The 23,075-nt window shown below is 37.7% G+C and overlaps 1 protein-coding gene across 1 annotated transcript in view; it reads left to right on the top strand.

Moving 5' to 3' along the window:
• Positions 1-23,075, top strand: part of WDR70 (WD repeat domain 70) — a 322,684-nt gene that overhangs the window by 265,009 nt on the left and 34,600 nt on the right. Inside the window, exons 12-13 of the mRNA XM_046000609.1 lie at positions 4,136-4,220; positions 5,644-5,782. Of these exons, the coding sequence (XP_045856565.1) occupies positions 4,136-4,220; positions 5,644-5,782 (224 nt within the window). The remainder of the gene's footprint in view (positions 1-4,135; positions 4,221-5,643; positions 5,783-23,075) is intronic.

Genomic DNA, 23,075 nt, shown 5'->3' with positions numbered 1-23,075 from the left:
AAAACTTTCTTTTGGATGTGTCTCTTTGTTTAAAAATGATCATAATTAACAGATGTCACTTTAATATCCTAACAGTAAAGCTATCTGTCCTTTTGTTAATGTACCTTTGCCAGTCTTTTTTTTTTTCATTAAAATGCATTTCCAACTTGGCAATATTGTTTTCTTAAAAGATATCGAGTAAAATTTAGAAAATATATACTTTTTTTTTATCATCCTCAATGAGAAAAAGCTTGCAGCCTTCCCGTTGAGATCAAGAACACGACAAGGATGCCCACTCTCACCACTCTTGTTCAACATAGTATTAGAAGTCCTAGCAATAGCAATCAGACAACAAAGAGAAATAAAAGGTATCCAAATTGGCAAGGAAGAAGTCAAACTCTCTCTCTTCGCCAATGACATGATTCTTTATATGGAAAACCCAAAGGAATCCACCCCAAACTACTAGAACTCATACAGCAATTCAGTAATGTGGCAGGATACAAAGTCAATGTACAGAAATCAGTGGCTTTCTTATACACTAACAATGAAAATACAGAAAGGGAAATTAGAGAATCGATTCCATTTACTATAGCGCCAAGAACCATAAGATACCTGGGAATAAACCTAACCAAAGAGGTAAAGGATCTGTACTCGAGGAACTACAGAACACTCATGAAAGAAATTGAAGAAGACACAAAAAGATGGAAGACCATTCCATGCTCTTGGATCGGAAGAATAAACATCGTTAAAATGTCTATACTGCCTAGAGCAATCGATACTTTTAATGCCATTCTGATCAAAATCCCACCGGTATTTTTCAAAGAGCTGGAGCAAATAATCCTAAAATTTGTATGGAATCAGAAGAGACCCCAAATTGCTAAGGAAATGTTGAAAAACAAAAACAAAACTGGCGGCATCACATTACCTGATTTCAAGATTTACTACAAAGCTGTGATCACCAAGATAGCATGGTCCTGGCATAAGAACAGACACATAGACCAGTGGAACAGAGTAGAGAGCCCAGATATGGACCCTCAACTCTATGGTCAAATAGTCTTCGACAAAACAGGAAAAAAGATACAGTGGAAAAGACAGTCTCTTCAGTGAATGGTGCTGGGAAAACTGGACAGCTATATGTAGAAGAATGAAACTCGACCATTCTCTTACACCGTACACAAAGATAAACTCGAAATGGATGAAAGATCTCAACGTGAGACAGGAATCCATCAGAATCCTAGAGGAGAACGTAGGCAGTAACCTCTTCGATATCAGCCACAGCAACTTCTTTCAAGATATGTCTCCAAAGGGAAAGGAAACAAAAGCGAAAATGAACTTTTGGGACTTCATCAAGATCAAAAGCTTCTGCACAGCAAAGGAAACAGTCAACAAAACAAAGAGGCAACCCATGGAATGGGAGAAGATATTTGCAAATGACAGTACAGACAAAAGGTTGATATCCAGGATCTATAAAGAACTCCTCAAAGTCAACACACACAAAACAGATAATCATATCAAAAAATGGGCAGAAGATATGAACAGACACTTTTCCAAAGAAAATATATACTTTTTGCCTAAATTTTAATTTTAGCTTCAAATTCCATCAGAGTTTGAGCCTCCAAGGATGACCTTTGCCTCTTACAGAATTTTATAGATGATGTTCTATATTCTTCCTATATTGTTTTATAATTTAGAGTCTTCTGTTGGTTCACCATTTTTTTTTTTCCAGTTTGAACACTGTACCTCAATTCAGTTAAAAAAAAAAAATCGTGTACTTGGATGTTAGTTTTTAAATAACTTCATAGTTCTCTGTTTATCCGCATTCCTATGGTTGAATATGGGTTTTTTCTCACTGAATCTTTCTCACATCAGTGAACCAAGTGTTGACACAAGAGAATAGAAAGGGCAGCTGATGAGCAGAGAATTACAGGAAGTATGGGACATGACTGAGGATCTTCCTGTAGGCCTGTTTGTGGGGAGGGAAAAGAAACAGTAGAGGAGGAGCCATTACAGATGGCTTTAAATATCACATAAAGGATTTATCTTTATTCTGTAGGCCATGTTAATCTAGCAACACTGCATTTGGTCAGTCATTCACTCACTCAACTGCTCTATGTTGAGCAACTACTCTGAGCAAGCATTGTGCTAGGTGCTGGGTCTAAACTGTGAACATCATGGAAGAGTTCCTTTCCTGAAAGAATGTGCTCTGGTGTAGAGGGTAGTGGGAGTGAGGAGGAGATGGAGAGACTTGGCCTGGCTTTTGCTCAATTCAGCCATTCCATGTCTGTGTACCTTGGGAACTGCATCAGATTTTCTTCTGAGGAAGCCTTGTCTGTTATATCCAAACTACCATCACTTACATAATTGTAAAACATCAAAGCACATGTATTTTCTGTTTATGGTCTATATGGAAAAAAGGGGGGGGGGGCTCTGTATAAAATATGTATTTTGGTCTATTGGTTCTAACCTATTTGAGTCCTGAGAGGACTCTTAATTAAGATTGTATATACTCTTTACTTACAAATAATGGTTCTTACCTCAAAAGTGTGAACCTGAATCTTCTGAGAAAGTTTTTCAAATGATAAATGTTTCACTTAGAAATTCTCACATTGGGGCACCTGGGTGGCTCAGTGGGTTAAAGCCTCTGCCTTCAGCTCAGGTCATGATCCCAGGGTCCTGGGATCGAGCCCTGCACTGGACTCTCTGCTCTATGGTGAGCCTGCTTCGTCCTCTCTCTCTGCCTGCCTTTCTGCCTACTTGTGATCTCTGTCAAATAAATAAATAATATCTTTAAGGAAAAAAAAAATTTCACAGTTACCCTTGCAGCTTTAGAATGGTGTACCCAAATCTCCAACGTGGAGTGGGAGGACAAGAGAAGAATAAGAGGGAAGCATACTTTGAAAATTCCTCTCAGAGGATTCTAAAACGGGCCAGCCCTAAACCAGTTGATAATTACTAGAAGTATAGGACTAACCTCATTTTAGTCAAAGCCATTTTGGTGATAATTCTTGCCTTCCTCTTCCATCCTATAATAGCTGTTGGGTAACACGTCTCCAACACAACATGTATGCTCTATTCCATCATTTTCTTCCTGGACGTATAGAATATGACAGATGGAATTCTAGTCAGCAGAGTCCCCAGGTGTTGCAGAGTGTTCCATCTAGCACCAGAACCTGTCAGGTTAGCTAAACTGTTCAATGCAGATTAATGTTTTCTTATTATTTGAGAATTATGAGGATATGTAATCTTTTTTTAAGACCAAAAGCAAAAAAAAAAAAAAGTGAGTCTTACAAAGTCCTTCCGTTTTAAGCAGGTCCCCAGTCCAGCCAGTTGTGGATTAATGCACCTGCCAAAAGTTGGGTTTCAGAGGAAGGGTCACTTGGGAGTGAATGGAGATTTTTATTGAAATCTCCACTCACCTCACTTGCACCTGATACTGATTTTTTATTGGACCCAAGAGGTTGAGGCAGGTCTCAGCTGTGGACACCGGGGAGAAAAGAACAGCAAAGACATCACTTATATGAGTTTTGGCTTTCATTATGGCCAGGAATATTAGTTAGTAGCCGTATAGAAATATAAAAAAAGTGATTCTTAGAAGAATATTCATTACACTTTAAAGAGCTTTTGGAAAAGCTGTACTCCCCGGCAAAGTGAAGAATGATAGCCACGGTGGAGTCATACTGGAGGGAAGGGAATCCCGTGGCTCACTCTCATTCATGTTAATGGATAGCTTCATCTACACCCCAGTGGGAGAAGGAATCTGTTGTGAACTGAACTGTTTTCAGTCCTGATGGTTGTTAAATTAATATCTTCTTAAGAAGTCAGGTTATGTTCAACTATACCATAGGGGAACTGCCAGCTGCTGTAAAATCACTCCTTAGAGCAGAGTCTCCAGGGCTCTTCTAGCCTACAGATGCTACATCAGTTTGAAAATTTATTTCTAGGAGGCCAGTTCATTATCATAAATCTTTCTACTGTTCTCACATCCGCTACTTTCAAACTCCCCAGTTAAAAAAGTAAAATGCACTTATGTGCACCTTTCTTTCCCCTTCCTTACTTCTTTCCTTCCTGTAGTTATACACTAAGTTTAGCAAAGTCTAAACTTAGAACGAATTTCTTTGCATAATTCACTTTTTTTTCTTTTCCATTCCTCTATCAGGTGATGATACATTGAAATTATGGGACATTCGACAATTTAATAAGCCACTTTTTTCAGCCTCGGGTCTTCCTACCATGTTCCCAATGTAAGTAGCATATTTTAAATAATTGATAAACATAAGAGAATAGAAAAAAATTTTGTCACTTTAATTTATGTCATATGTCTTAAAAAGGGACAAGAAGAGTATTTGAAAACTGTTTTTTGAAAGATGCATTTTATTTTTCCCTTTCACTTGCACATTCTTCAGACCATAAAACTTTTTTGAAGTTGAAATGATATACGTTCATGTGTCCCTCTGTGTGTATACTTGGGATAGTAAAAATATTTTAAGAGATTGAATTGTTCTTTTAATATGTATAAATGAGAGGGTAGGCCTGCATATTTGTTGTCTTTTAAAATTTGAACCCCATTCCATCAAAGCAATCTTCCATAGTTCCTGAGCATTATTGTGTGTCATTCTTTCGATTTTTTCTTACCATCATCCCAGTCAGTAATTCCGTATACTTCACTTGTTCAGAGTACCTTGCTCCAGGGAGCTGAACACCATTACCTCCATTCTGTTAAGTTGACAGCGGAAGGACTTAAAGGTTTTTCTAAGGCAACTGAGGTGGGATTTGAACTTTTAAGTCCTACAGTTCGTGCCTGAATAAAACTTTCTACTTTTGTAGAAATAAAATCTCACATCTGTGTTAAATAATGACCAACAGGGAGAGCGTGAAGGGGATGGAAGCGTCAAACGGAGGAAACTGTGTCATAGCAGAGTATTAATTCTAGTGCGGTCCGTTGCCTGTGGCAGTTATCTGTTAAAACAAACAGATGGACAAACAAACACGAGTTTATAGCTGATGAGAATTTTTTGAGCTATTATGCCTGCTGCAAGCTATACTAACTACATAACTTCTTTGGATCGTGTCTTAGATTATTCACAATCAGGTGGCCAGATCTCTAATAACAAGGGCTCTTGAATCATAGCCATCAATTAGGTTCCAACAGTTCAACCTGCTCTTCATTTCATGGTCCTTGACTTGACAAAACTCAAATTATTTGGGGATGGTGGCTAGTGGTGGTAAAAAGTAATTCCAAAACTGGACAAAATGATCACTTCTTAGACATTAGTCATACAATGTCTGTTTGTCTATATCACCGTCAAGGTCTATCTTGAGTTTTTCCCACACTTCCTTTACATTAAAAAAATGGGTGTGTGGAAGTTAAAAGCACAGATTCTGGAATCAGACTGCCTGAGTTCACATCCCAGCTGCGCCACACTTTTGTGATCTTGGGCAAGGTTTCTTTAATCTCTCTCTGCCTCAATTTCCTCATCAATAAAATGGGGATAGTAATATCTACCTCATAGGATTATTGTGAAGATTAAGTGAACTAATATACATGCTTGACTTATGTTGAGCCCTCGATAAGTTACCTCTTGTTACAGTGGTGGTGTTTATGTTTTATTTAACTCATTGCTGTAGGGTCATAAGCTTATGCTAATACACTGTTTTTGTCTGTAGGACAGACTGCTGTTTCAGTCCAGATGACAAACTCGTAGTCACCGGGACATCTGTTCAAAGGGGATGTGGCAGCGGCAAGCTTGTTTTCTTTGAGCGCAGGACTTTCCAAAGGGTGTATGAAATAGACATCACGGATGCGGTATGTAAATTCTTCTCTCCTCAGCCTTGAGAATGACGTTTGCCTCTTAGTCAACTTTTGTTTTGGTTTTAGTTTTTAAATAGAACATAAGTCCTGGCCCTTACAGTGCAATGGTAGCTGCTTTTTTCACCAACACAGGAATTCATAATGTAATACCGACTGGCTGATCTATGCTGTCCCTTCCTCTGACCCAGTATTTCCCATGGGCCCACACTTCAGTCGGAATTTTGGCTGGGCCGGGGACATTTGCCCCTCTGCCAACCATTTGGAGGAGAGCAGAAGCTGATCACCATGTAGGATCCAGAAAGGAGTGCCCCACAGGGTGCATGTTTGTGAGGATTCAGGGATTGTGGGCAGAAGTGAAAGTTATGCCCTCAGAAAGTGATGAATTTTAGCATTGTTTCCTAAACCTTGAAAACTTTGACAGAATTCTGCTTGCCAGAGTTGTCATTGAGGTAAGACTCAGCTTCCACTGTGCTTAATTTCTATTTAGTTATTGGGAAGTTTAAAACATTTCACAGTGAACTTCTCCCTCTAAAAAAGTCCATTAGTTTTCTTTACATATTTATAAAGCACCAGCATGCTTGGGGGCGCCTGGGTGGCTCAGTGGGTTAAAGCCTCTGCCTTCGGCTCAGGTCAGGATCTCAGGATCCTCGCATCGGGCTCTCCACTCAGTGGGGAGCCTGCATCCTCCTCTCTCTCTGCCTGCTTCTCTGCCTATTTGGGAACGCTGTCTGTCAAATAAATAAATAAAATATTAAAAAAAAAAAAACCCAGCATACTTGCATGCATTGTTCCACTGATTCATCCATCCCTGTCCCGAGACTGGAGCTGGATATAACACAGTAAGAGTGAAATTTCCCCGAGGAAAATCCGAATTCCTTTATAGTCTTTTAAAGTATGTATTAGTATTTAGAAGGTAAGGTAAATCATTGTTATTTTCTCAGTATGAAACAGACCTATTAATGTCTGTGCACAATTTCTTTGGCTCGCTGTCAAAGCCTTTAGTAATGTCCTGTGTCTTAAACAGTGCCCTTATGTAGACTTCTCCACTTCTTTCTGCTCTTTGTAAACAGTTGGGACATATTATGTACTTAAATGATTCAGACAATTGAACAACTGTTTTTAAATCACTAGTCAAAATCTTCTGTCTGTAATGTTCTAGTATTACTGTGGACTCTTAATTTGTAGGCCCTAAATTTGAAACCCTGGTATAGTTAGTTAAAGACAATGAATTAACAATGAGACCGATTCTAGATGAATACTTAAGTTTTATAGATTCTAATCTCATGACATAATTTGAAATGTACCAGCACTACTAGTAATTTTTTGGGGGTACATCCAAGAGCCAACTCAAACACTAGAATCAAAGAAAAATATTCTTGACTCTATCAACTTTAATCTCAAAAAATAAAATTATTATAATCGGTTGTTCCAGAAGTAAGCTGTGTTCTGTTATGCCTCTCAGTGACTATACGTGTCAGTATTACTCGTGGTGTTCTGGTTTTTAATTATAATTAAAATTGAAACCTGAATAAATTAAGGGATGTGTGATTGCACTTTTAAGAACCCCTGTGTTTTTGTAGTGTATAGAACATGCTGTCTGCTGTGTTGCTCTGAGTTGCTTTTCTAGCTACATCTTTTGCTCCATAGTACTTAACTGCCGTTGCATCTGTTATGTGTTTGTTGTCTGTTTTCTTGCATCAGGATGTAAGCCCCCTAGAGCAGAAACTCTGTCGTGTTCAACATGATCTCCTCAGTGCTTAGAACAGTGCCTGACACATAGTTGTTGAATGAGTGAATGGTATACTTGGCAAGTGAATATAATGCATTCTGTATGTCTTTGGAGAGTGAGGCAGGAGAGGAGTATCTAGAGATGGAAAGGTAAACTGATCTTGTATACCATAATAAGAAGGTGACTTTATCTTCTGTCTTTTGTTTGTGTGTTTGTTAAAGCAAAGGAATGGCACAGCCCGATTTAGTCTTTAGAACAGATAATTTTTATTGAAGTGCAAAAGGTAGATTTACAAGATTTGGTGTTGTGTATGGAGGCTGAGGTTTATTACTTGGGAGACTGGGCCAGTGTTCCCCGAGATTAAAAAAAAAGAAAAGAAAAGAAAAAAGCAGATTTTGGAAGAAATTCAGTGCATTGTTGTTGAAATACTTGCAGAGCCTCTGGGTGAAGACAGTAGACAGATAGGTAAGTGAGTTTGGTCCTTAAGGAAAGAAGACACAGTTTTGGGGAAAATATTTACAGTTTATAGTTGAAATGTTGGTTACTGATTAGTTTGATCAAGGAAAGTGCACAAAGGATGGAAAACATGGGCTGTAGGAAACCTAGACTTTTAAGGGATGAGCAAACAAAGAGAAGCAAACAAAGGAGAACGGACATTAAGTCAATGGAATATACCTCCTATTGAATTGTCTTAGAAAAGTCAGAAAACGGATTTTGAGATCCGTATTAATGATGAAGAGAAAACTTCAAATAGGGACAAAAGTGCCACAGCACTTCAAACCAGCTTTTTAAATATTTGATTTAGGATCCGTTTGGTTGTATTTTTGTTGTTGTTACTATCAGACAGCATTGTTTTGTTTACATAGTGGAATGGTATGGTAAAAGAACTTCAAAATGCCCCCAAAATGGGGACACCTGGGTGGCTCAGTGGGTTAAGCCTCTACCTTCGGCTCAGGTCATGATCTCGGGGTCCTAGGATCGAGCCCCGCATCAGGCTCTCTGCTCCGCAAGCAGCCTGTTTCCTCCTCTCTCTCTGCCTGCCTCTCTGCCTACTTGTGATCTTTGTCTGTCAAATAAATAAATAAAATCTTTAAAACATAAAATAAAATAAAATTCCCCTCTGATCTAAAGTTTTAAGACTTGGAATATAAGAGAATAAATGTGCTCTTTGGAATGGGTAAAGATAGTGGACATTTTGCTTGAAAGGCCAAAAATGTCTCTAATTTTATTGTATTTTTGTCACTAAAAACCAGAATAGTCATCTCTTGGAAATACTGCACTCTGCTGCTGTAAGGTACTTACTGTGTTGAGTTTTAATTTACATAAAAGGCAACATCTCATTCTTTTTGTTTGTTTGGGGTTTTTTGGGGGTTAAAACTCCTCTTATTTGTATCACGAATTGTGCAATCTCCAGTTCTCTTTGTCTCTAGAATATCCTAGCTATAGCATTGGTGCGTGGATCAGACTTGTAGAATAACTATACTGAAGACATGGAACTCCAAACAAATGTTTAGAAAATGTGTTTCTTCAAAGCTGTTATGACTCCAGGTGATTTCTTCTGGTTTTTAATTCTATGAAATGAGGTCACTTTGTCCATTTCTCTCTGCAACGTCTCATTCTTAATATCAGCATTTAGTGGTGTGCTTGCTTGACTAGACACAGACAACGGTGGCTTTAGGTCTATCCTAGATGAGTCCACTTACTTCAGCAAAGTATGAGTGATTGTATTCTCACACTCTCTTCTAAAACGAAATAAACTGCTAAGTGGCTATATTTTAGAATGCCAAGCTCCACATGTATATGGAGCCAAACATTGTTTTCAGTCAAGGAGATTAACAACTCTACAGTGGCCTAATAACTAAAAACTCTACTACAAGCTTCACAATAATTAGCTTTTAAAAATACAATTATTTGTATTTTCCCTACTTATTTTTGAAACAAACTTAAAGGAAAAAATGGTTTTAATTCCATTCTCTGTATTGTTGTATGCTCTGAAAATTTTTTTCTCTTCAATGTAGAGACTCTCTTCACTAGGAGATAACAAATGTTTCTTTAACATGTACCATTTTTATTGTATAATGTTCACACATATTTTACATTCTGCTGGTATTATTTTTAGATGTTTCTTTGTAGTCCATTTGTGTTCCCTCAAGTGAAAAAACAGCATATTTCTCATTTGTCATCTAATTTTTTTATGATTTGAGTAGTGTTCTTAGCCTCTTTTCTAAGATAAATTTCAGAATATAACTTGAATTTAGTGAGTTTACAAACTCACTTTAGTTCTTGTGTAAGATGGGACCCTAAGCTTTTGTATATTGCATAAAAGGCTAACCATTATTTATTTTATATTATGAAAGTATGAGAGAGAAAGAATGGATGAAATATAATTTGGAGATGATATATCAATTTTAAAAAAATTTATGTTTAATTGAAACCACAATGAGATATCACCTCACACCTGTCAGAATGGCTAAAATTAACAAGTCAGGAAATGACAGATGCTGGTGAGGATGCGGAGAAAGGGGAAACCTCCTACACTGTTGGTGGGAATGCAAGCTGGTGCAACCACTCTGGAAAACAGCATGGATGTTCCTCAAAAAGTTGAAAATAGAGCCACCCTATGACCCAGCAATCACACTACTGGGTATTTACCCTAAAGATACAAATGTAGTGATCTGAAGGGGCATGTACACCCAAATGTTTATAGCAGCAATGTCCACAATAGCCAAACTATGGAAAGAACCTAGATGTCCATCAACAGATGAATGGATAAAGAAGATACACAATGGAATACTATGCAGCCATCAAAAGAAATGAAATCTTGCCATTCGCGACAATGTGAATGGAATTAGAGGGTATTATGCTGAGCGAAATAAGTCAATCAGAGAAAAGACAACTATCATATGATCTCCCTGATATGAGGAAGTTGAGAGGCAACGTGGGGGGTTCGGGGGCTAGGAAGAATAAAAGAATAAATGAAACAAGATGGGATTGGGGGGAGACAAAGCATAAGAGACTTTTTTTTTCTTAAGATTTTATTTATTTATTTGAAAGACAGAGATCACAAGTAGGCAGAGAAGCAGACAGAGAGAGAGAGGAGGAAGCAGGCTCCCTGCTGAGCAGAGAGCCCGATGCGGGGCTTGATCCCAGGACCCTGGGATCATGACCTGAGCCGAAGGCAGAGGCTTTAACCCACTGAGCCACCCAGGCGCCCCAAGAGACTCTTAATCTCACAAAACAAACCAAGGGTTGCCGGGGGTCGGTGGTGGGGTGGGGGGTGGGGGGGGAGGGGTATTGGGAAAGGGTAATTGGGTTATGGACATTGGGAAAGGTATGTGCTATGGTGAGTGCTGTGAAGTGTGTAAACCTGGCGATTCACAGACCTGTACCCCTGGGGCTAATAATACATTATATGTTAATAAAAAAATTGGAAATAAAGATTTATGTTTAGAAGAAACAGACATTTTCAGGCCTTTTTAAACTTCCAGTTATTTAGGAGAGGCCCTAAAATAACGTTATGGACTATTATTAGCTTAGTAATTTTTCATCAAACTATAATTTGTTATAAAATGACTAACAGAATTTCCTTTTTCGCTAATGTAAATCAGAAGACATGGTTTATGCAATTATACTAGCGTATTAACATTTATACTCTTTAACCCAAGCATAATGGACTAAAGTTTTTTGACCTGGTGTTATTTAGGATGGTGGCCTCTCTCAATTGCTTTTGGCAATAATTTAAAAGAAATAGCTGGTGTTCCCTTGGGTTAAGAGGAAAAAAAGTAGAAAGGAAAAAAGCCAGAAATCTCACCCTTGATCCTATGACTCTTCGATTTCTTTGTTAGCTTTTGTACTTTGGTGAGGAACCTTTGTTTCTGCAAACACTGACTGAACAAAGTGAGGAATAGGAAAAAAAAAAAAAATCAAACATATATTTACAAAACAGAGCTGCAAATCTAGTACAGCTGATCTGGTATAAGGCTGCTAAAGGGAAGGGAAGGGAAGGGAAATTTGCTTGGATATTTCCAACCAGACTGCTTTATTTTATTCATTCATTAATTTTTCAGCTAGTCTGCTTTTGGTATTTTAATTGTATTTTTCTGATTATAAAAGTAGTACATATTAAATCCAAAAAAATGACACCATAGAAAAGATAATTAAGAAAGTAAATATCTAATCATATCTCCCATAGATTATTCTCAGATATGACATTTAAATTAATACATTTTGATGTCCAAGAAAATGACTCTATTTGTTAACCTAAAGAATGGCATATAGCATACAATGAAAATATCACCACTTTCATTTCACATAAAAAGTTTTTGCGTTTTTATTAGGAGAATATAATGGTATTTTAAATCCAAAGAGATTGAAGGGAAAGAGAAATGGGTATAATCAGGCCATAAATAATAGACTCTTCACAAAACTGGCTGTTTATCTTAATTTATGAGTATAAGGGACATGCTGACTATTAAGACTACAGTCATCCTTCATTATTTGTACATATGTAAGAGCAGAAAGGTCATTCAAATTAATGGATATTCCAGATGTCCTCAGAATTGGTTTTGGAAAGTGTCTTTGTTCTTACATATGAGTCTAAATAGAACAACTCTGGAAATTCACTTCAAACAAATTAATGAAGCCGTGCTTGTGAAAGCTTGTCTCTGGAGAATTGAGGAACTCACCTGTTCTGTATCATCCTGGGAATAGACTAATGATCTGTCTCACTGACACAAGGTTCCACCTCTTTAAAACTTTTCTGGAAATAAAGGAGTCCAGCGGTGTCTTTGCCCAGTCAGGGTTGTACAAGGAACAGGACACAGAGGGAACTTGAGCTATTGGCAGTGCAAATGCCAACTGAAAATAAACTCGAAAGAAAGACTATATTTGGCATTTGTCTGCCTTCTAAAATATAGTGAAACCTTCTTAATATGAAGCACAGGGGATGGAAGAAATGGACTTCGAGTTTAGCTTTCCACTACCTGATTTTTTATGAAAGAGCAATCAGGCAACTGGTTAACTAGGGAACAGTAGTTGCTTTGAATTATATATTATCTTGGATAAAGCACCGTCAGCTTAATGAAGTTTTGCTATAATTCACTTTCTTGGGAGGATTAAGCAATGCAGATTCTAGATGGATACTGATTAACCTATTTGTACTTACTAAAATAGGTATATTTTTCCCATAGCCAAGTGGTAAAACAGTATATTCAATGTAGGTATTTAGAACATTTGCTCGTTGGAAACAGAAAGGCAGGGTACAGGAACACTGGTTGTTTCCTGGTCTTCTGAGATGTATGAATATTTGATGAAAAACTTCAGAAAATTGTTTGTTCCAGCTCTGTGAAAAATGTTGATGGTATTTTGATAGGGACTGCAAACAATCCTAAAATTTGTGTGAAACCATAAAAGACCCCAAATAGGCAGGGGAATATTGAAAAAGAAAACCAAAGCTGGGGACATTACAATGCCTCACTTCAAGTTCTATTACAAAACTGTGATCATCAAGACAGCATGGTACTGGCACAAAAACAAACATATCGTTCAATGGAACAGAATTAGAGAGCCCAGAAATGGACCCTCGACTCTATGGTCAACTAGTCTTTGACAAAGCAGGAAAGAATGTCCAATGGGAAAAAAAGGCAGTCTCTTCAATAAATGGTATTGGGAAAATTGGATAGCCACATGCAGAAGAATGAAACTAGACCATTGTCTCACACCATACACAAAGATAAATTAAAAATGGATGAAAGACCTCAATGTGAGAGGAATCCATCAAAATCCTAGGTAACACAGAGAGTAACCTCTTCGACCTCAGCCACAGCAACTTCTTGCAAGACACATTTCTGAAGGCAAGGGAAACAAAAGCAAAAATGAACTGTTGGGGGACCTCATCAAGATAAAAAGCTTCTGGGGGCACCTGGGTGACTCAGTTGGTTAAGCGACTGCCTTCGGCTCAGGTCATGATCTTGGAGTCCCGGGATCAAGTCCCGCATCAGGCTCCCTGCTCTGCAGGGAGTCTGCTTCTCCCTCTAACCCTCCCCCTCTCTCATGCTGTCTCTCTCTCTCTCATTCTCTCTCTCAAATAATAAATAAATAAAATATATTTTTTTAAAAAAGCTTCTGCACAGCAAAGGAAACAGTCAACATAATTAAAAGGCAACCTACAGAATGGGAGAAGATATTTGCAAATGACATAACAGATAAAGGGCTGGTATCCAAGATCTATAAAGAACTTATCAAACTCAACATCCCACCCAGAAAACAAATAATCCAGTCAAGAAATGGGCAGAAGACATCTACAGACACTTCTCCAAAGAAGACATCCAAATGCCCAACAGACACATGAAAAAAATATTCCACATCACTTGGCATCAGAGAACTATAAATTAGTACCACAATGAGATACCACCTTACACCAGTTAGAATGGCTAAAATTAACAAAACGGGACAACAAATGATGAGGATGCAGGGAAAGGGGAACCCTCTTATACTGTTGGTGGGAATGCAAGCTGGTGCAGCCACTCTGGAAAACAGTAGGAGGTTCCTCAAGAAGTTTAAAATAGAACTACCCTACAACCCAGCAATTGCACTACTAAGTAGTTACATCAAAGATACAGATGTAATGAAAAGAAGGGGCACTATACCCCAATGTTCGTAGCAGCAATGTCCCCAGTAGCCAAACTGTGGAAGGAGCTGAGATGTCCTTCAACAGATGAATGGTTAAAGAAGATGTGGTTCATATATACAATGGAATATTACTCAGCCATCAGAAAGGATAAATACCCACCATTTACATCGACATGGATGGAACTGGAGGGAATTATGCTCAGTGAAATAAGTCAGTCAGGGAAAGACAATGATCACATGGTTTTACTCTATGTGGAGTGTAAGAAATAGTGCAGAGACTATGTCTCCAAAGGCCAAGGAAACAAAAGCAAAAATGAACTTTTGGGACTTCATCAAGATCAAAAGCTTCTGCACAGCAAAGGAAACAGTCAACAAAACAAAAAGGCAACCCACGGAATGGGAGAAGATATTTGCAAATGACAGTACAGACAAAAGGTTGATATCCAGGATCTATAAAGAACTTCTCAAACTCAACACACACAAAACAGATAATCATATCAAAAAATGGGCAGAAGATATGAACAGACACTTCTCCAATGAAGACATACAAATGGCTATCAGACACATGAAAAAATGTTCATCATCACTAGCCATCAGGGAGATTCAAATTAAAACCACATTGAGATACCACCTGACACCAGTTAGAATGGCCAAAATTAGCAAGACAGGAAACAACATGTGTTGGAGAGGATGTGGAGAAAGGGGAACCCTCTTACACTGTTGGTGGGAATGTAAGTTGGTGCAGCCACTTTGGAGAACAGTGTGGAGATTCCTCAAGAAATTAAGAATAGAGCTTCCCTATGACCCTGCAATTGCACTGCTGGATATTTACCCCAAAGATACAGATGTAGTGAAAAGAAGGGCCATCTGTACCCCAATGTTTATAGCATCAATGGCCACGGTCACCAAACAGTGGAAAGAACCAAGATGCCCTTCAACGGATGAATGGATAAGGAAGATGTGGTCCATATACACGATGGAGTATTATGCCTCCATCAGAAAGGATGAATACCCAACTTTTGTAGCAACATGGACAGGACTGGAAGAAATTATGCTGAGCAAAATAAGTCAAGCAGAGAGAGTCAAGTATCATATGGTCTCACTTATTAGTGGAGCATAACAAATAACATGGAGGACATGGGGAGATGGAGAGGAGAGGGAGTTGAGGGAAACTGGAAGGGGAGATGAACCATGAGAGACTATGGACTCTGAAAAACAACCAGAGGGTTTTGAAGGGGCGGGGGGGTGGGAGGTTGAGGAACAAGGTGGTGGGTAATAGGGAGGGCACGTACTGCATGGAGCACTGGGTGTGATGCCAAAACAATGAACACTGTTATGCTGTAAATAAAAAAAAAAAAGAAAAAAGAAATAGTGCAGAGGATCCTCGTGGAAGGGAGGGAAAACCAAATGGGAAGAAATCAGAAAGGGAGACAAACCATGAGAGACTCTTGACTCTGGGAACAAACTGAGGGTTGTAGATAGGGTGGTAGGTATGGCAGGGGTGGGTAACTGGGTGATGGGCCTTAAGGAGGGGACATGATGTGATGAGTGAGCACTGGGTGTTAGATGCAACGAGTGAATCATTGAGCACTAAATCAAAAACTAATAATGATGTACTATATGTTGGCTATTGAATTAAACAAACAAACAAACAGACGGGAATAAGTAGAAGATGATGGAGTTCTTGTACTGCCAGCGCTAATCTGCCAGTGCAGCAGTTACATGGTTCTTTCTCTAGCGCTGCCTTTTCAGGGTCAAGAGCTTCCAGAATGGCTGTTAGGACAGTGCTTTACTGTCAACATGATCACACAGTGATCAGCCACTACTCCTTGCTGTAGGAGTATTTTCTATAATCGCTGAAGAAAAGATATGTCATTGGGCTGTGATGAAAAACAGTATTGCATTATTGCTGCTTTCATGGTTTGGATTACTAAATTCTTTCTTGGGATTTCATGAAGTAAGCAGCATATTTACCAGACTTCAATTTAAATGGTACCTGGACATCAGCTGGAGTCTCCTGCTAAGTTAGTAGCTTTACAATGTCTGGGGGTGGGGGGTGGGGGGTTGGTATTACTTGATTAAATTACTTCTCATTACATGGAAAGCTATCATGTTATGGGTGTTCCAGGACAGAAGTTCTCAGGATTTGAAGAATACAGTTGAGTGCTCATCCGTAGGCACATGCAAATAGAAAAGAAACCACTGATTTCATGGTAATATCTGCTTTATCAGATCTACATGTTTTAAGTAAGGAAAATGATACGAACTAGTTTAGTGCTGATTCTTTTTTTTTTTTTAATGATACTGTAAAATGTATCTTTTAAAAAAATGTACAGGGACGCCTTGGGCGGCTGCCTTCAATTTGGTTCGTGGTCCTGGCGTCCCAGGATTGAGTCCCACATTGGGCTCCTTGCTCCTCAGGGAGCCTGCTTCTCCCTATGCCTCTGCCTGCCTGTGTTCTCTCTGTCTCTCTGACAAGTAAATAAATAAAATCTTTAAAAAAAAATCCATCAATAAATACATTTAAAAATTAAAAAAAAAAAAAGTGTACAGTTCTGTGACTTTTAGCGCATATACGGATTTATGTAGTTGCCGTCAGTACAATCAGGATACAGAATAGTTCTGTCACCCCCCCCAAACTCCTTTGTGCTGTCCCACTGTAGCCACTCTCTCACCTCTTCCCCTGCGCCCCCCTTCCCAATCCCTAGCATTCACTGGTCTCCACTGTAGTGATGGCTTTTCAAGAATGTGTTCTAAATGGACTCATACAGCATGTAACCTTTTTAGATCAACTTCTTTATAATAATAATTATTATTATTACTGTTATGTTCAGTTAGACCAGCTTCTTTTAGCAGAATGCTTTTGAGACTCATCCAGGTATGGTGTGTATCAAGAGTTCGTTATATTTTATTGCTGAGTAGTATTCTACTGTGTGGACATAGCCCAGTTTATCTTATTACAGGATGTTTGATTGTTTCCACTTTTTGGAGATTATAGATAAAGCTGCCATCAGCATTCAGATACAAGTTTTTGTGTGAACAGAAGCCTTTGTTTCTGCAGAGTAAATACCTAAGAGTAGGCTTGTTGGGTCATACAGTGAGTATGTGATTATTTTTATAAGAAAATACCAAGCCATTCTTCAGAGTAACAGTACCATTTTGCATTTCCACCAATGGTATATTTGTTTTCCATTTGCTCCATATCCTTAACAACAGTTTGTGTTGTGGACACTTTTTATTTTATACATTCTAATAGGTGTGGAATGTTCTCTCATCAGGTTATAATTTACATGTTTCTAACTGGCTAATGATGGTAAATATCTTCACGTGCTTTTTGTCTGCTGTTACTCTCTTTGGTGAAGCACCTGTTCAAGTATTTTTGCCCATTTTTAAATCAGGTTGGTTGTTTTCTTACTGTTACATTTTGAGAATCCTCTATATATTCTAGATACCAGGTTCTTTTTAGGATAAGTTCTTTTTAGGATATCTGCAAATATTTTCTCCTAGTTAGTTGCTTATTTTTTTTTCTTAATAGTGGCTTAATGAAACAAAAGATTTTGAATCTGATAAAGTCTGAATTACAGTTTTTTTTCTTTTATAAAGTGTACTTTTGGTGTCATATTTCAGAACTCCTTGACTGACCCCAGGTCACCCAGATTTTCTGCTGTAAGTTTTATGTTTTGTATTGAGGTCTAGTGGTCCATTTTGGGCTTAATTTTATGTAATAGAGGGAGACATACGTTGAGACAGGTCCATCTAGGTCTAGGGTCAGGCTCAAGAACAAAATTAAAGGAGGTGCCAAAAAACTCAGTACAAGATAAATGACATTTTAATACAACATTATAAAAAATGAAAATACAAAAAATCCATGATGAATAAAATACCAATATTTTAAATAAAAATGGGATGAGTAACAAGGCTGTGCCAAGGTGTAGTAAAGCTTAAGGCAAAAGGGGAACTGAACTGGACTGAGCTGTCTTTTTCAAAATTTTGATATTTTGTGCATCACAGATTTTGGGGCAGGGTAGTGGGGTAGTGAGAAGTACTGGAATAAGTACTTCTTATTATTATTAAAATAATAATTCACGCTGGCAGTACAAGGCAGTACAAGAACTCCATCATCTTCTACTTATTCCCGTCTGTTTGTTTGTTTGTTTAATTCAATAGCCAACATATAGTACATCATTAGTTTTTGATTTAGTGCTCAATGATTCATTCGTTGCATCTAACACCCAGTGCTCACTTCTTCTTATTAAAAGTTTCTTATAAGAAACTTTTCTGTTTCAGTGATGTTCTGAATTCTGGACTAATTCCCCAATCTACCTACTCCTACTGTTTACTTTTCAGAGTCCTCAAATAGGTGCTCTATGCCTTCTGTATTATATAACTGCATTCGGAAGGCAAAACTGAATGGAATGTTTCTTCTGTCTTGCCTAAAACCAGCCCTTCCTTCCTTTCTCCCTTCCTACTTTCCTTCCTTTTTCCCTTAACTTCCTTCGTTCCTTCCTTCCTTGAAAAAAAATTACAATGGTAATAGGAAAATACATAATGGCATAGTACAGATTGCAGCAGATGTGCCTAGGAGGAAGCTTCTAAGATCCCTGCACATTTACAGGGACATTTATATTGTAGGAAGTAAAATAATGTCATTGATCCTGGTGTGAGTCACTTCTCTTACTCTGGTGGTGTGTTCCCTTGATGTAACTGCCACAGGCAAAGCTACTGGCTTTTGCTTAATCAGCTGCCATCTGGCATCAAGCATACTTTGTTTAGTTTCTCAATATTATCTTCCGGAGTCCATCTCCTTGCCTACCTCAGAACTATGCCTTAATTCTTCTATGTGAAATTTAGAGTTAATTTTAACAGATTTTACAGCCCTTCCAAGAGTTCATTCCTTTTGTTGAAATCCCTTACTATCAGATCTTTTTTATTTTTTTCCTGTACTTGAGCCTCACATTCTTAAGCTTAGAGCCCACATCCTTTACGGGAGTCCTCATGGAGTTGGAGAACAGCTGGTCAACATCCTCTGTTTCCTCTATTACAAAGTTTCTGTTCAGTCTTCTCTTGTCTACGAGAACCAAACTTAGTTTTTTTGTGGTTTTTTTTTAAACATTTCCTTGTGGGTCATATTTTCTCAACATTTCTGTTATCTCTGATCCTCTCTTTTCAGCCATTCTTTTCCTTGAAATAATGCTTGCTGTAGGAATTCATTCAAAACCTATAGTGAGATGTCCTTCCTGTAATTATCTCTTTGATCATCTATTTGAAAGATCTTATTTTGAGAGTTATGTTGAGTTGAAGTGCCAGTCACATGCTGCTCTAGGCTTCATAAATCACTGAAAGCAAAAGAATGAGGACCAAAAGGAGAACTCATTCAGTTTAATAGTTTACTCATTTTCTAGTGACATTTACCCTGTATCATGCTATATTTAAAGACATCTACTACTTATTGGTATTAGCAATTTCAAAGAAATGATTTCTGTTTACTGTTTTACTTCCATTTCTGGACCTGCAAAAACAATAGCAAAAGTCACTATTACCCTTTTGGTTAAATAGAAACATTTTTTCTCTTCTCTACACTCTTATGTTTGATGTTCTTTTAATTGGTATTGAAATTTATTTGTATTTCCTTGTATAGATATGATTGCCATGATGGTTAAGCTGGATGAAGAATTAGCCACTAGATAATACAGCCCTGAAGGAGAAACATACTTGACTCCTTTATAAAATATCAGAAAAGGAGAACTTGATTTTATAGATTTTTGAAGCTGTTCAGAATGACACACTCTTCTTTATACAGTGTGAAACCATACAGTGCAATGATGACTAGTGCTCCAGTCTAACCCCAGCACCGTATTATGTCCTGCTGATAGCAGACCAGTGAAGGACTTTATGTCTTGTAGAACATTCTGTGACAGTTTTTCCTCTCCCAACCTGCATTTGATGAACGATATTTAGTAACAAGTTTTCCAGCTGTTCTATCAGACCTCTGGCCAGACAATTATATATAGTGTGGGGAAGAAAGAGGTCTATAATTAACACATATCCCAGGATAGTGGTTTTTTTTTTTTTATTTTTTTGGAGTGATACAATACTTTGCCATGTGTGAGGAGGGGTTGTGAGACACCCCTCCCCCCAAAGGGCTAAGTAAAAGAGTATGATTTGTAAAACATTTTTACCCATACTATATTAAGATAAGTAGTGCTTTACATATCCTATATAGTTCATTTTTTTAAAAGATTTTATTTATTTGACAGAGAGACATAGTGAACAGCGAGAGAGGAAACACTAGCAGGGGAAGTGGGAAAGGAAGAAGCAGGCTTCCCACTGAGCAAGGAGCCTGATGTGGGGCCGGATCCCAAGACCCTGGGATCGTGACCTGAGCCAAAGGCAGCAGCCTAATGACTGAGCCACCCAGGTGCCCCTATATAGTTCATTTTTGAAGATTCAACTTTTCTTGTTTGGTTTGATTTGGTTGGTTTTACATAGCTGATGATTTCCAAGATTTAATGACGTGTATTTCTTACCTTTTATAGGGATTTAATAGCTTTATCTACTTGTGCTTTGTTTACTCATATAAACAAAGGATTTGGGGTGCCTGGGTGGCTCAGTGGGTTAAAGCCTCTGCCTTCGGCTCAGGTCATGATCCCAGGGTCCTGGGATCAAGCCCCGCATCGGGCTCTCTGTTCCGCAGGGAGCCTGCTTCCTCCTCTCTCTCTGCCTGCCTCTCTGCCTAGTTGTGATTTCTCTTTGTCAAATAAATAAAATATTAAAAAAAAAAACCAAAGGATTTATGGTTATTATCTTTATGCACATATCTATTTTTCTTAAAATTTGAAGTCCAGTGTAGTTAACATACAGTGCTATATTAAATATGCTTCAGATGTACAATATAGTGACTCAACAATTCTTAACATTACTCAGTATTCATCATTATAAGTGTACTTTAATCCCCTTTATTTATTTCCCTCATCCTCCAACCCACCTCCCCACTGGTAACCATCAGTTCTCTATACTTAAGAGTCTGTTTTTTGGGTTGTCCCTTTTTTTCTTTGCTTCTTTGTTTTGTTCATTTAGTTTCACATATGAGCGTGGTTATGGTATTTGCCTTTGTCTGACTGACTTATTTTACTTAGAATTATACCCTCTAGATCCATCTCTGTTGTTGCAAATGGCAAGATATTATTTGGGTTTTTTTTTTTTTTTGTCTGAGTAACATTCTGTTGCATATATATATACCACTTCTTCATCCATTCATCTATTGGTGGGCACTTGGGTTGCTTCCATAATTTGGCTGTTGTAAATAATGATGCAATACGCTAGGGAGGCACCTATCTTTTTGAATTGATATTTTTGTATTCTTTTGGTAAATACTCAGTAGTAGAATCACTGGATGCTATAGCAATTTTTTTTTTTAATTTTTTGAGGATCTTCCGTACTATTTTCCACAGGGGCTGTACCAGTTTGCATTCCCACCAACACTGTACAAGGGTATGTTTTTCTCCGCCTCCTCTCCAACATTTGTTGTTTCTTGTTTGTTTGATTTTAGTCATTCTGAGAGGTGTGAGGTGGTACCTCATTGTGGTTTTGGTTTTCATTTCCCTGATGATGAGTGATGTTGAGCATCTTTTCATATGTCTACTGGCCATCTGTATGTCTTCTTTTGCAAAATGTCTATTCAGGTTTTCTATCCATTCTTTAATCAGATTGTTTGTTTTTTGGGTGTTGAGTTATATACATACTTTATATATTTTGGATACTAAAACTTTATCCAATATGTCATTGGCAAATATCTTCTCCCATTCAGTAGGTTGTCATTTAGTTTTGTTGATAGTTTCCTTTGTTGTATAAAAGCTTTTTATTTTGATGTAGTCTTAATAGTTTCTTTTTGCTTTAGTTTCCCTTGCCTCCTAGATGGGAGGCCTTCTAGAAAAATGTTGCTATAGCCAATGTCAGTGATTTTATGGTTTTTTATGGTTTCAGATCTCCTAGGATTTTTATGGTTTCAGATCTTAAATTTGGGACTTTAATCTATTTTGAGTTTAATTTTGTGTATCGTGTGAGAAAGGGGTCCAGTTGCATTTTTTTTTCATGTAGCTTTCCAGTTTTCCCAGCACCATTTGTTGAAGAAACTTTTTCCCATTGCATATTCTTGACTCTTTTATTGAAGATTATTTGACCATATAATTGTGGATTTATTCCTGGACGCTCTATTATGTTCTATTGATCTATGTCTGTTTTTGTACCAGTACCGTACTATTTTGATTAGTGCAGTTTGGTAGTACATCTTGGTATCTGGGATTGTGATACCTCCCATTTTGTTCCTCTTTTTCAAGATTGCTTTGACTATTTGAGGTCTTTTGTGATTCCATACACATTTTAAGATTATTTATTCTAATTCTGTGAAGAGTACTGTTGAAATTTTGATAGGTTTGCATTGAATCAGGAGATTGCTTTGGGTAGTATGGACATTTTAACATTGTTTGTTCTTCCAATCCATTAGTATGGAACATCTTTCCATTTGTTTGTGTCATCTTCAATTTCTTTCATTAGTGTTTTATACTTTTCAGAGTAAAGATCTTTCATCTCTTCAGTTAAGTTTATTCCTAGGTACTTTATTATTTTTGGTACAATTGTAAATGGGCTTGTTTTCTTAATTTATCTTTCTGCCACTTTATTACTGATATATAGAAATACAGTGGGTTTCTGTATATAGATTTTGTTTCCTGTGACCTTACTGAATTTATTTATTCTGCTAGTTTTTTGGGTGAGTCTTTAGGATTTTCTATATACAGTATCATGTGATCTGCAAATAGTGAAAGTTTTACTACTTCTTTAGCAATGTGCCTGCCATGTGTGTATGTATGTATTTAGTTATTGTCTGATTGCTTTAACCAGGACTTCCAGTACTTTGTTGAATAAAAGTGG

This window comes from Meles meles, chromosome 3 (assembly GCF_922984935.1).
Source record: "Meles meles chromosome 3, mMelMel3.1 paternal haplotype, whole genome shotgun sequence".
In the NCBI taxonomy this organism is placed as follows: domain Eukaryota; kingdom Metazoa; phylum Chordata; class Mammalia; order Carnivora; family Mustelidae; genus Meles; species Meles meles.
Note: the sequence above shows the minus strand (reverse complement) of the source record. Positions and strands in the feature narration are given on the sequence as shown.